General features: G+C 39.6%; 3 protein-coding genes across 3 annotated transcripts in view; 1 reads left to right on the forward strand and 2 right to left on the reverse strand.

Annotated features, from left to right (window-relative positions):
• Positions 1-1,395: 1,395 nt before the first annotated feature.
• On the reverse strand, positions 1,396-5,587 carry LOC117494765 (pentraxin fusion protein-like). The gene is made up of 6 exons (XM_034145724.1): positions 5,412-5,587; positions 4,436-4,532; positions 3,612-3,897; positions 3,299-3,453; positions 2,805-3,090; positions 1,396-2,577 (listed from the first exon to the last, which is right to left on the reverse strand). Exons 2-6 carry the CDS (start codon positions 4,497-4,499, stop codon positions 2,427-2,429), a joined length of 942 nt encoding a protein of 313 aa, XP_034001615.1. The 5' UTR covers positions 4,500-4,532; positions 5,412-5,587; the 3' UTR covers positions 1,396-2,426.
• A 720-nt stretch (positions 5,588-6,307) lies between these two features.
• Positions 6,308-9,694, reverse strand: LOC117494771 (fucolectin-1-like). The gene is made up of 6 exons (XM_034145731.1): positions 9,505-9,694; positions 9,176-9,243; positions 8,114-8,399; positions 7,831-7,985; positions 7,048-7,327; positions 6,308-6,898 (listed from the first exon to the last, which is right to left on the reverse strand). The coding sequence occupies exons 2-6, from the start codon at positions 9,237-9,239 to the stop codon at positions 6,748-6,750; spliced, it is 936 nt and encodes a 311-aa protein (XP_034001622.1). The 5' UTR covers positions 9,240-9,243; positions 9,505-9,694; the 3' UTR covers positions 6,308-6,747.
• Positions 9,695-13,245: 3,551 nt separating this feature from the next.
• LOC117494779 (SWI/SNF complex subunit SMARCC1-like) overlaps positions 13,246-14,402 on the forward strand; it is a 31,101-nt gene continuing 29,944 nt past the window's right edge. The window contains 1 exon segment of the mRNA XM_034145738.1: positions 13,246-13,474. Within this exon segment, the coding sequence (XP_034001629.1) occupies positions 13,286-13,474 (189 nt within the window). The 5' untranslated portion in view covers positions 13,246-13,285.

Below are 14,402 nucleotides of genomic sequence, written 5' to 3' on the forward strand. Positions count from 1 at the left end.
GGGCAACAGGTGAACACAATCAAACAATCAGACACACCAGGGAAACTAACGACAGGAAGGCAAACACAGGAAGAAGGATCAGAGAAGACACAAGGGCCCTTTCTCATGTCATCAAATGTCCCATCCTCGACTCCTCGACTCCTCGACTCCTCGACTCCTCGACTCCTCGACTCCTCGACTCCTCGACTCCTCGACTCCTCGACTCCTCGACTCCTCGACTCCTCGACTCCTCGACTCCTCGACTCCTCCGGTAGTGACCCGGAAATGAATTTTAGCGCGCCATGTTGAAGGACATCTCATTTCTCGAAATGCACATCGAGGACCGAGCATCGAGCGTCGAGGAGGCTCTCTGGAGGAGCTATAACCGAGGATACACTGATGGGTCCTCCACGGTCCTCCACGGCTCCTTCGTGGATGCATTTCCGGGAACAGAGATGTTTCAAAGAGTCGTGACGCACGGCCGGACTGATCTCAGCCAATGACAGCTCTGCATGCATCCCCTGGATATTATTTTATTAACTGCTTTCATCGCGACGCGATGTTTACAGTGAGAACAGCTGTGAGGTCCGTGCAGAAAGCAGAGCAGTGTGTATAATATATATCATATCACTCAGTATAACATGCCTACTCTCTTTATTTGCTTTAGTTTAGTAGATATCTACAAACAAAGTCGATATTTTTCTAAAACCATTTAGTGCTTCACAAAATAAAATACACAACGGCTGTAGCCTGATTATATGCTTTAGGAGCTGTAGGTGCGTGTGTGTGGTGTAGGTGTGTGTGGTACAGTGTGTGCGTAGATGCAGCAGACAGACAGGTCTCAGTTGGTTTGGTGTCCTCTGCTTACTTGTAATACTTGTAAATAAAACTTTTGGCCCGTAATTTATTTCCCTCATTGTAGCGACCAGAGAGGGGGGGGGGATATATCCAGTCTCTGATAGTGTTACGTTATTATGAGAGTGCTCTGTTTGATTCTGAAATTGTATATATTTATATAAATATATGTGTGTGTGTGTGTGTGTGTGTGTGTGTGTGGTGTGTGTGTGTGTGTGTGTGTGTGTGTGTGTGTGTGTGTGTGTGTGTGTGTGTGTGTGTGTGTGTGTGTGTGTGTGTGTGTGTGTGTGTGTGTGTGTGTGTGTGTGTGTGTGTGTGTGTGTGTGTGTGTGTGTCCGCATCTGTAGCCTGTTATTGTCTCATTATACCGCACTGTGAATGAATTAAAAGTAAATATATAAGTCGTCATGAACACATCTGTCCATCAGACAGAGGGCTGCTGTGCCTCCTGTCATCATTAATGGACGTCTCTTTAAAATGACCGCTCAGAGGAGAGGAGTTCTCATTTCTCTAACCGCCTGCTGCTTCCCCTCCTCTCTCCTCGGTTCCCCTCCTCGGCTCCTCCGCTCGCATCTCCTGTGGGCGGGACTAAGTCTCGAGGATAGGAGTCGAGGAGGGGAGTCGAGGAGGAACATTTGAAGACATGAGAACGGGCCAAGGAGGAAAACATTTCAAAACAAAGGTGGAAAATGAAAACATAAATTCAAAACCGTAACATGACGCTTTTTACTAATTTAGTCAAATGTTATTCAAAGATCAGTTATTTTCATTCTGTTACACATCATTTGTAGTTGTAGTTCATTAATTCTAATAAGAAAAAACGCATTACGCATTATACACACGAACAATACAAATATAAGAGCATAAAGAAATATTTAGATTTCTGTTCACTGATAATGATGGCCATTAATAATTAGAAATGATTGACCTTAATGCAATGTTGATTATAATGTCCCTTGATTTATTTTCCACGCAATGCCACATGTTGTATAAATTAGACAGTTGAAATACACATTAATTAACCTGTTAAAGGTAGGAGAGGTAAGTTTGAGAAACCGGCTCGAGATCGCTAGAATTTGAAAATACACAGCCGGAGAAAATCTGCCACTTCCTTATAGAGCCCCTCCTCCAACACACACGAACGCGCACATGACCAATGAGGGCATGAGATAAGTTTGTGCACAGATGGAAGGCTGACAGGCAGGTAGGCCATCCAGTTATTTTAGCCGGGTCGGCTAAAATGATTGGTCGTGCTTTTTACAGTACTACGGCTTCCACAGATGACATTTTTTAATGGATTTTTTGTCAAAGCACTTAAGATATTCATTGCTATCGGGATGTTAAGAGCATTCGATGGAATATAACAAAAAGTGTATCTCGAGCCGGTTTCTCAAACTTACCTACCCTACCTTTAATGTTCATAATATTTGGCAAGTTTGATTACTTTTTCATTATCAAGTTTACCAAGCTGAAACTCCCATCCATCTGCAGCTAGCAAGTGAAGCTTAAGCTTTGATTTAAAAACCAGCATGTGGAGCATCAGCTTAACATCAATGTCAAATATCATTGTTGCACATAGAAACTCCTCAGACCTAATCCAGTCTGGAGCCGTACACCTCCACCTCACAGAGAAGCAGGTACTCGCTTCTCCCAGGAATGACGACGTTGACGTAGCGACCGTCCATCCCGTCACACTGGAAGGTTTCCGTGAAACCTCCAGGGATGCTTGAGATCACAGCACACCTAGCAGAAGAAAAAAATGTGATTGTTAACTCATTGAAAGATCATTTGAATTAATTAAAACTCTTACCGTAAAAATAATTTCATAGAAATTAGTTACTTAAGTATTGCCAAACCAATATATGGTTGTATTATGGAGCAAACATTGGTTGTTCAAAACCAAAGCAATGACAGATATTCATCAAAGCCAAACTATTTGTTACAGTAGTATTAAAGTTAAAGGACTGTACCTGGGATTGTTGTTGCCATTGTTTTCAAGAGAATCTCCAATACGGATCTCAGCTCCATTAAGTCGTGTTGGCGTACGATCTAGATTGTTGGTTATCTTAACAGAAAATATTTTGTGGGTTTTGCCGAGGTCCAGTCGCCACCAGGGGTTAAAGTCGGCCTTTGTGTGGGTACAAGAACCCTGGCCCCAGGCACTTAAACGATTTCCATCAATGGCATTATAAGCTGTGCCATCAAAATTACGCGCCGATGACTGTGTGGCTTTTCCTTGGAGTGCCAGGTTCTCTCCTGCAAACAGAACACATTTGCAAACATCAGCATTGATAAATAGTTTTCATGATGCTCTGCATTTTGCCTTTGTTGTTCATTCAAGTTAATGGAGTTTTAACTCTGGTGTGCTGTAAGCTGTATAGAAAGATGAGGATAGATAGATGGATAGATGAGGATTTATCACCCCGAAAATGAAGTATTAAGTGGCTTTGTTATCAATTCCTACCTGTTGGAGCACGGTACCCGTACACTTCCACCTCACAGAGTGTAAGGAGTCTTCCTGAACCAGGTAGAGCAACCGTCACGTATCGTCCCTCTACAAGTTTGGTCAAAGTAATGTTTAAAGACCTGCCTGCAGGGATATGAGAAATCACACCAACCCTAAAAGAAAGGAAAAGGAGGAAATACATGAAGTTGAAATAACTGCAGTGCTAAAAAGGTAGCAACACAGAGTCATACATTATTCTAACACTTTAGAGACATTACTTTAGACAGCGAATTTATCTAGATGTTATCAAGAAATCATTGAAGCCACTCACACTGGGTTTGCCGCGCCATTGTCTTGCAAAGAGTTGCCGATGTGAACCTCTGCCCCGTTAAGCCTTTCTGGATACCTGTCTCCTCTGTTGGTGATGATGATAGAGGTGACGATATAGGACTCCAGCAGGTCCACTCTCCACCATGGGTTGGTCATCTCAACAGTAGCGGTGCATGAACCAGCAAGATAGTTAGAATCACGGTTTCCATCAATAGCTTTGTCTGCATCTCCATAATAGTCTGGATAACTCAGTGACTGGCTAGCTTTTCCACGCAAGGCCACATTTCCTGTAAATCAGACATTTGAAATAAATAAATGTTGGCCACTTGGGGGCAGCCAACACAAATTGGAACACATCACCTCCTTTTCAGTTCATTGGATAAAGTTGTTTGCAATCAGTCGCTAATTTACACATAAATAGCATCCCATTCAACAGCACTGGATATTTTATTGACACTATGTTGTGAAAAAATCCTCTACAGAACAGTTTTGATGTCTCCTAATCTACCAAGAGGTAAATGTTCTGCTGTATGTTTCCTCTGGAGACTTCAGGTTTCCTTATCACATTAGTATACACACTGCACCATGTTTGTCTCCAAAGTAGTTGTGATGTCGCAAAATCATCTCATACAGTACATGCAGGATTTACAATCTGAGGTTGTTTTCTGATTGTATAAACAGCCTTCTAGAGTCAAACTCTGCACACGCATCATTCTGCACACTGAAGCCCAAACATCCAAGTGGTGTAACAAATTGCAAACCACATGTTAACCACTTCAGTGTTTTATAACAAAGACACCATAGATAAAGCCAGATCCTACTTACGGTAGGTGTAAGCCGAACACGTGCCCAGCAGGAGCAGCAGAGGCAGAACTGAACTGTGCGTCATTGCTCTTGATGAGACACACGATAGAGTCAACTCCTGAAGAAATGAACATTGTCATCATTATTACTTTATGCAATTCATCTCAGACCTACAACAGTCATGTTCCAGAAGTTAACTATAAGTATAGGAATAACTGGTGATGAATGGGATTATTATATGTATTTTAACACAGAGTAAACAACCCTCAGAACTGTATATCTAAAATAGTGCTGTCAATTAATAATTTAGCATCAATCACAACAATAATCTGATTAATTATGATTAATCACAACTAAATAAATGCTAGTATTTCCTTGTCTTCTGGGGAGAGATAATATACATAGGTGGTGTTGTAGTAAAGAAATGCATAACAAACGAGAAAGATACTTTTTTTGTTAATCTTTATTATAACATTTTAGCTTAGTTTTAAAGATTATTGAATTATTTGCACACTGAAAAACTGAAGCGTTGACTTTAATTAAATGTATTATGTAAACAAATCTCACATAGCTGTATTAGGGTTAAAGCAATAATATCAAGTTTAAATAAAAAACATTAGGTTCAACTTAATATTATTGCTTTCAACTAACCTAATACAGCAATGTGAAATTAGTTGACATAACACAAGTCAACGTTTCAGTTTTTTCAGGTCATGATGTCTGGAAATGTTCCCATAGCTAAAGCATAATCAAAGTCGCTGTGATTGCCCTCTGTATGTGCGCTACACATTTGCTCGTATGGTCGTATTCTTGCTGCTGCTATCATGTTGTGAGCAATATCCTCCTCCTGTGCAACGCAGGGAAACTGGACAGCTTTGTTGCCTCTTCAATGCAAGGTAATTCAAGTTAAAAACCGTGTTCAAACGTGGTAATGCTAACGCGTTAAAGTTGACCGCCCAATTTTTAAAAGCATCATTATTCAACTAAAACAACTTACCTTGACTTGCAAAATAAACTCGGAGGAAGACGAGGAGCTGCTGTTTATGCCGTGCTGATGGATATGATTTAATGTGGAGCACACAGTGATATTTATGTGCACATCTTATCATGGTACATGTTGTTATTCATTGATGATTTACCCACAGATTATCTTGTCCTTGTGGGCAGATAAAGCTCATTTGGATTAAGAAATGAAAAACTGTATTGCTAAGTCAACAGATACTTCTCATTCAAATATAAAAGCATCCAGTTATAAAACAGGGCACAGGTCAACACTAGTCAAATAATCAACATAAATAATATAATATGGCAGCTAATTGAGAAAGTGTACTAAGTCAACTATAGAGCTAAATCCTTAAGTGATTAACCTGATGCTTAAATACAATTATCTTCCCAAAATTCAGAGAGAAATGAGAGCTAAGTACGAATCATTTTGTATGCTTTGTGTACTATTGTGTCAAGCTTCTTTTTCTCCCTGCCCAGGCAGTATTGTGTCAGAATAGAAAAGGTTAGCATGAATACAATCACCTGTTTATAGACCAGATACAATTGGTTGTACTTCCTGGTCAGATAAACAAAGATGCCACACACTGCCAAGTGGATCATTTAAGTCACAACTTCCTGGTTTGATTAGATAATGTGTGTGCTTTGCATTCTCAGGAATATAATATTGGGGCTGAAAAGTAAAACAAAAACAAAAACAACTAGGGAGGCGATCAAATTGTGATGGACTTATATTTAGATTTCTGTTCACTGATAATGATTTCCATTAATAATTAGAAATGATTGACCTTAATGCAATGTTGATTATAATATCCCATGATTTATTTTCCACGCAATGCCACATGTTGTATAAATTAGACAGTTGAAATACACATTAAAAAGTAGAGTGGAAAACATTAACCCTTTATTGTTCCTAATATTTGGCAAGATACATATTATACAAACATACAATAAAAATATAAAAGCATTAAAAACGTTGTTGATTGTCCACACTGATTACTGACATGACTCAGGGAAACTGAATGATCTCAATGAATTGTTACATGATTGTGTTGAATGTCCAGGGTCTGACTTGATTGCTTGATTGATGAATGAGACAGTTGAAATGCACGATAAAAAAGCATAATGGTTAAAACATGATCCTGTTATAGTTCATGTTGATTGGCAGGTCACATTCCTTTCTGTGTTGGAGTGGCTCAGGTATACAAAGCTCGAACTCCCATCCATCTGCAGCTAGCAAGTGAAGCTTAAGCTATCATTGCAACACAAGTCTGTACAAGAGCATCAGCTGTATCAAAGGTCATTGATACACGTTTTGAACCTATTCAGACCTAATCCAGCCTGGAGCCGTACACCTCCACCTCACAGAGTGTCAGGTACTCGCTTCTTCCAGGAATGACGATGGTGACGTAGCGACCGTCCATCCCGTTACACTGGAAGGTTTCCGTGAAACCTCCAGGGATGCTTGAGATCACAGCACACCTAGCAGAAGAAGAAAATAGTTAATGACAATTTAAATACATGGATTCTCTAAAGACACACATAATTTCAAGATACTTTACAGTGGTTACAAATATAGTGATATCCATTATAACAAGAGCTACAGTAGTAATAAAGTTAATGGACTGTACCTCGGATTATTGTTGCCATCGTTATCAAGAGAATCTCCAATTTTTATCTCTGCTCCATTAATATGCAAAGGCCAATTTTTGTAGTTGGTTATCTTAACAGAAAATATGTTGTGGGTTTTGCCCAGGTCCAGTCGCCACCATGGGTTCAAATCGTGTGCTGTGTGTGTACAAGAACCCTTTGCCCAGTCGCTGGCACGATTTCCATCAATGGCATTATAAGCAATGCCCGTTGAATGCAGTGATGACTGTGAGGCTTTTCCTTGGAGTGCCAGGTTCTCTCCTGCAAACAGAACACATTTGCAAACATCAGCATTGATACTCAGTTTTCCTTCATATAGATAGCATATTTTCTAGTATATCCTAAAACAACAATTCTGTCTATTTGCAAAAGTATACCCTTTCCAGTGGAAAGAAGAAAATGCAGGAAAAGGTCATGGAAAGTTGTTAATTGGATCATGATAAATGATGCAGCAGTAGAAATAAATGTTGTTATGCAGTATGTCGGTGTCCACAGTATATATGACAGATTTGCAAATTGTCACCTCTGTTTCCTCCAATTATTTATCAAATGATATTGCCCATGAATCATTTTCAAGATGTTAATTTAAAATAACCTACTGTAGCTGTTGTTTCTCACAAAACTAGATGTCAGAGTTAAGAAACAGTAGATGTGCCAAATGTGGTTCAAACTGTGGTTTGACTTCAGCTGTATAGACAATTAGCAAGATTGATTACCTACTAAATGAAATCTTTGTTGGCTCTCCAAATATATTTAAATCTCACCTGTTGGAACACGGTAACCGTAGACTTCCACCTCGCAGAGTGTTAGGGTTTTCTTTAAACCACGTAGAACCACGGTCACATAACGTCCCTCCACATGTTCGGTAAAAGTCATTTTTAAAGACATGCCTGAAGGGATGTGATAAATTATACCGGCCCTAAAAGAGACAGAGGAAGCAGTTCATAACATCCTTTTGTAGCCAACATTTGACCTGCCAGAAGAACAGTTAAGGCAGTATTTCAAAGAGCAATTAAACCCTGTAACTAGAACATTACGATCACTCACACTGGGTTTGAAGCGCCGTTGTTTTCTAAAGAGTTGCCGATGTGAACCCTTGCCATGTTGAGCTTTCCTGCACAGCAGTCTCCTCTGTTGATGATGATGATGGAGGTGATGATGTAGGACTCCAGCAGGTCCACTCTCCACCATGGGTTGGCCATCTCAGCAGTGGAAGTGCATGATCCAGCAGAGTAGTTAGATTCATGGTTTCCATCAATAGCATTGGAGGCAAATCCATACAAGTCGGCAATACGCTCTGACATGCTCGCTCTTCCACGTAAAGCCACATTCTCTGTGAATGAGATCGTAGAAATACATTTATTTTTGATGTAAAACATTTTTTAAATAACAAACCTGCATTAAAATGTTCCAGTCGGCTATGGGGGCAGCCAACACAAATTGGGTATCGACACATCATCACCTTTCAAGTTGAGGAACTTGTTTGCAATCAGTTGGTAACTTAAACATGTAGCAGTTACACAGCCACATAATGATTCATTCAGAGCTGGTTATGTCAATCTGATGAAGGTAATTCAAATATTCACTTTTGAAATCACCTCTGTTTTTGGTTTCTACCAACTACTGCGATAAACATCTTGCTTTGTCACCAGTGAGTTTATATTTGTGTCTATCTGCTGTTTGCAGGAGGGAGTGGGTTTAAAGATCGTTTTTATTTTTACAGATGTATAACAATTACCTCCGCGTTGGCCTGAAAAGATTCCTTTAATGGGCCCATTTATGCTTTTTGGGGTTTAACGCATCCTGTAGCGTGTTATATACTGTAGGATTGTGTGCATGTAAATGGTCAGCAAAGAATAAAATCCCTGTGTTCCCTCCAGAGGGAGATTCAGAAAATGTTGGTAAACTACGGTGAAGACCTTGTAATGATGGGGTGTGAAGAAATCCTTCTTGCACTCTCACATCTTAAACTAAGATGAATGTGAAAACAGCCATCTGCTGTGAAACTCCAAAAACATCACTCCAACAAAAATCCAAACATATTAATGTTCAGGGAGACATAAAAGTTTTATAACAACGTTAATATCAATACAGCCAGGTCCTACTTACGATAGTTGTTAGCTGAGCTTGTTCCCAGAAGGAGCAGCAGACACAGAACTGACGTCTGTTTCATCGTTCTGATTGAGACAGACAATTATATCATTACACAAAAAAAAATATCTTTCTTAATTACTGTATGAAATATATCTCAGATTCTCTTTGTGACAGAAGTCAGATATCCAGAGTGCATATAAATGGAATAGCCAAAAAAGTATAAATTATGTCACTACATGTTTTTAGCACTGCATGTCAAGTGCAGAGTAAGCAAACAAATGTGAAATGAATCAAAAACATCCACTCTGTATATTTGAAAGCATCATTATTTAACAACCACATACCTTGACTTGCAGAATAAATCCAGAAGAAGACGAGGAGCGGCTCTTTGTGTTGTGTTGATGAATGTGATTTGCTTCAGACCACACAGGGATATTTATTCATCTTGTACGTCTTATCATGGCATGTGTTGTCAATTAGTAATGATTTATCAAATAAAACATTGTCCTTGGATATAGATAAGGCTTATTCTCGTCAGGGATGTTGTCTTGGATGTTGCCTGGTGCCAGCTTTCTTATTGTATTTTCAAGATTTAACACAATCAATCTTCAACTAAATCTGGTTTCAGGTTACAAAATGAGTTGAATGTAAATTGCATTAAGGTATAAGCATGCACTTTTATGACTTGTTTTGCTTATATAAGATACCTTTTGTTTTGAACAATTGTGCCACCGTACACTTGGTGTTTATTGGCAGTTTCCAAATGAATATGGTTGTACTTCCTGGTCAGATAATCAAAGATAAAACAGTAAAACTGGAGCATATTAATGTTGTTGATACGCTGCCATGTGGATCATTTAAGATACGATTTCCCGGTTTTCTAAGATAATAAGTGAACTTTGAATTCTCAGGAATTGTTGCTGAAAAGGCAAAAAAAACATGAAGTGTGAAACCACATGAATCAGTCCATAAATATACAAAATACATCTCGAAAAGCACTGAAAATGTCATGAACTTATGTGCCAACTGATTGACCTTAATGTATTGTGTCTCGGCTGATTTAACATAATAGACATGCCACCTAATTGACTTGGTCACTCTGCCATGCATTGTCAAATTGTCTTTAAATGAAACACTAATATGTCGTTGAGTATCGGCAAATCTATAAATCAAAAAGTATTTTAACATTTGCACATTGTTGCCTTTTGCAGAGTTGAGGAGAAACCGTAGTAAAAGATGGAGCGGTCAGAGAACGTTGTGAAGATGTATTTTGTAACTTGATGGATGCACCAGCAGCTACATGTTGAAAATGTGTTGTTTGTATAGGTCTCCACAATACAACATTACATTATCTGGGAGGAATTAAGAATGATTAAGAGCAGTCAATGACAACATTAGCAAATCCCTTTTTACAACTATCCAGAATCTAGATAAAGTGAACTTCACTTTTAATTCCAACCTAAATACGCTTGTACTTCCCAGAACAACTAGATAACAGTTCAGTCGGAGACCATTGATGTTGCTGATACGCCGCCATGAGAATCATATAAGTCACAACTTCCCGGCTTTGTTAGATAACGTTTGTACTTTGTATTTTCCGAAATGTAATATTAATGCTTAAAAGGCAAACAAACAATGAAGTGTGAAACCCTTTGAGGACAGAAGAGTGGAGAAAAGGTCCATAATAATACAAAAATTCACACCTTGAGAATGTGTTTTATTTCTGTATGAATGATCAGAGTGTAATAAATACCAATAAAACATATACATGTTATTATTGTTTAAAGGTGTTGTGCTAAAAAAAATACAGTTGGATTCAGTGGGCATTATAACCCCATGACAGAATCAGAATACCTTTATTTGTCTCACAGGGGGGACATTTACAATCGTTACAGTAGAGAGCCAAAGATAGCTTAATATCACCAAGAAGCATGCATAAGAACAAAATATTAAAACTTACACAATTTACAAGATACACATCCAGTACCAATAACAGTTTAGCGATATAACAGCCAGGTGAAAGAATAAAAGGTGGTAGAATAAATTGCACAGCTATTTACTGTATATATACAGCAGGGGTCGGCAACCCCTGGCACGCGGCACCGTAACCAGTGGCACACTAGGAATAAGTCGAATAAGTGTGCAAAATATTTAAATTGTATTTTCGGATCCTGAACGAGACCGCCGCCAGAGCGCGTCTCCCCGTTACCTGCAGAAGGAAGCCATGCACGCAACGCAGCCCCGCTCTGTTTAACTCCAGGTGACTTTCTGCCGCTTTCCTCCGTGGTGCAGGGCTGTACCAATTGCAGTACCCATAAGGAGCTTTACAAATGCCGCAGTTTTTGCGTGGCTGTGTCTTTAGTTGAAAGCCCAGTGGCGATCTGCTCATCTCTCATTGAAATAATATGCTACAAAGGGGCGGACTGGCCATCTGTGTGTTGAACTTTCCTGTCGGCTCCCAGACCGTAGTCGAGGAGGGCAGAAGCAACAAGCTTCAGGTTCAATAACCCACTTTAGCTTAAATGACTGGAGAGAGGCGAGCTCTTCTGGGGAGGCCGTTGCATTTATTTAGCTGTTCTTCTGTTTCACAAAATACATCACAGACCTCTGTTTTTCTGCTGCCTCGTTTCACTTCCAGAAACATACACACACACGCTCCCTCACTGTCGCTCTACCATCCACACACACACATGCACACGCCACACCCCTCTCTCTCTCTCTCTTAAAGGGACAGCGATCTCATCTCACTCTGCCTGACCCTAATATCATAACATGTGTGTTCTGGAGAATCACAGAACGGACGATCGTCCTTATTATTATGCCGTTTAAACCAATTTAATTAAATGTGTTTGTTAAATTCGGCATCATGTAAGTTGTGCTGACAGGTACACACACACACTGCTTCCCCGCAGCGAGGCTCCCCCCGCCCTCCTGTTGAGAGTTCACCAGCGTCAAGCTCCTCAAACCCCCCCCCCCCCCCCCCCCCCCCCTCCGTTGATAATTCTCGATCGTTGGCACGCTGATAACAATTTTTTTTTTTAATGGCACTTCATATCAAAAAGGTTGCCGACCCCTGATATACAGTATATTGCACATATGTAGTATTGCACAACAGGAGTGTTTTAGTCTTTGTTGTTATATGTGTGTGTGGGGTCTACCAGGGTGGTTGTACAGTCTGACCGCTGCAGGAAAGAAGGACCTGCAGTATCTCTCTGTGAGACACCGCAGGTTTTGTAAAGCACTTTGAATTGCCTTGTGTTGAAAGATAAGATAAGATATAACTTTATTGATCCCATTTGGGAAATGTTTGTGTTGCAGCAGCATAAAAAGACATGGCATTGTACAATAAAAATTAAAAGACAAGAAATAAACAAGAAAGTAGAAAATATACATGTTGAATTTACAAATGAACAATAATAAGATATAAAGCAAGGTATTATATATACATAAGTATGTGACGGATGGAATATTAAATATTAGACTGAATATATAAATGTCAAATATACACAGAAGAGAAAAACTATGGAGCAGAGAGGTGAAAGAGGTATAAAGCTGCCTTATAAATAACTTGCCCTGCCTATATACATTAAATGTATTATTCTTATTCTTATAAATATTTGTTTTTAATTTTTTATCTTTTCTAAAATAGAGAAATGCAAGACTTACACAAACCAATCTGATGCCTCTCTTATTATCTACAGTACACAGCTTTTCACATTGCATAACAATACTGCACACATGTACTGTTTTTTTTTGGTTTATCCAGATATATGTAAATCATTTTCTGTAACTTAACGCATACATTCTTTTAATAGATTTTTAATAATAGTTTTTATTTCATTCTTTGGTTGTTTTTATTACTTCTATCTTCTTTAACTGTGTTTATCTTTGCACCATGTACACCAAGGCAGTGTCCTCGCATGTGTAAACCTCCCTGGCTAAACACCTGATTCTTTCTGATTCAGATTCCTGTAACTGCCTACATTTCCCATAAAGCCCTATAATAACGAGTCTCGCGAGATGTGAGTGTAAACCCCGTCTGCGGCTGCGCAATATCATTCGAAAACTTGCACGCTGAGCGACGCGGCCGTGGAGGAGAAAGAAACGCAGCGAACAAAACACACAATGGCGACGGCGGCGACAACGGCAGGCGCGACGGGCTCAGGCGGACCGGCGACGGGCACTGTGGGCGGCGGGACCACCGCAGTGGGGAGGAAGAAAGACGGCGGTCCGTCTGCGAAATTTTGGGAAAGTTCTGAGACGATATCGCAGTTTGAGACGGTTCGGCAGTGGATCGGAAAACACTACAAGAAGGTAGCTGGTTCTCCATTGATTTCTATGACGGCCCGTTGGCACAATGGATCCCAACTGCTATCCTAGCTAGCAACACAAACTACAGATAAAGACGAAGCTTTTCTTACAAGTGTTTGTCTTTACGTGCAGGGATGTATTGTAAGCACATGTTCGTGTTAGCATGAGTTTAAATACTCGTTCTTTACATGATTGGGGCTGTTTATGTGTTAGCTAGCTCATCGTTAGCTAGCTAACCAGAATGTCCCGAAGCGGGGAAATGAACGGTTTTACAGCAAAAGTGAATAAAAAAAGGGCATGCAATCATAAATAGTACGTTTATTTATTAAATATAGAGAAGAAAATCACTCATTAGTAATAATATAGACAACCATTAGTACACAACCATGGCTACAAATGAGTAGACGCGATTGAAAAGTGACATAAGGAACATATCATGGTGTTTTGTCATTATAATCTGTCTTTGTTATCAAATAAGTGATTATTGCACAGTACAAAAAGAAAGTGTGTGTATTATTGTATTTCTGTAACTGCTCCTTCAGTGTTGTTACAATAACACACGGGGCGAAAATGCTTATAAAGGCGCGGAAATGGGAGCTTCTGCAATTTATGTTTTAATTAATGTGTAAAAAACCTTAATCGATTCAAACATTTTAAACAAAACTCTCTTTGAGTCTTGCCAAAGGCCTCAGAAGCTAACCCAATGTTACCCTCGCTTGTCACGGGACCCAGCGTTATCAAGCAACTTAAAATACAACCTGAATATAACCCAGCGTTCGCTTTTTTTTTTCTTATGAATGCCCATGTACTCAATGCACAAGCATCAGAGTATGGTGTGCGTTTTGCAAGAGCAGTTGTTTTGTGGCTGGAGAGTGCGCGTTTTTGAGTTTTGTCAACACAGCATAGCACACTGTGCATGCTCCACTTAGTT

The sequence above is a fragment of the Trematomus bernacchii genome, unplaced genomic scaffold (assembly GCF_902827165.1).
Source record: "Trematomus bernacchii unplaced genomic scaffold, fTreBer1.1, whole genome shotgun sequence".
In the NCBI taxonomy this organism is placed as follows: Eukaryota; Metazoa; Chordata; class Actinopteri; order Perciformes; family Nototheniidae; genus Trematomus; species Trematomus bernacchii.

Excerpts from the sequence above, each read along its gene's own strand:
- LOC117494765 (XM_034145724.1), bottom strand. The coding sequence starts at position 4,499 with ATGACGCACAGTTCAGTTCTGCCTCTGCTGCTCCTGCTGGGCACGTGT. Across the intron at positions 3,898-4,435 it reads GTGTTCGGCTTACACCTACC|GAAATGTGGCCTTGCGTGGA; the intron begins GTAAGTAGGATC and ends TCTGATTTACAG. Across the intron at positions 3,091-3,298 it reads CGGGTACCGTGCTCCAACAG|GAGAGAACCTGGCACTCCAA; the intron begins GTAGGAATTGAT and ends TTCTGTTTGCAG.
- LOC117494771 (XM_034145731.1), bottom strand. The coding sequence starts at position 9,239 with ATGAAACAGACGTCAGTTCTGTGTCTGCTGCTCCTTCTGGGAACAAGC. Across the intron at positions 7,986-8,113 it reads AACGGCGCTTCAAACCCAGT|GGCCGGTATAATTTATCACA; the intron begins GTGAGTGATCGT and ends TGTCTCTTTTAG. Across the intron at positions 6,899-7,047 it reads GATGGCAACAATAATCCGAG|GTGTGCTGTGATCTCAAGCA; the intron begins GTACAGTCCATT and ends TTCTTCTGCTAG.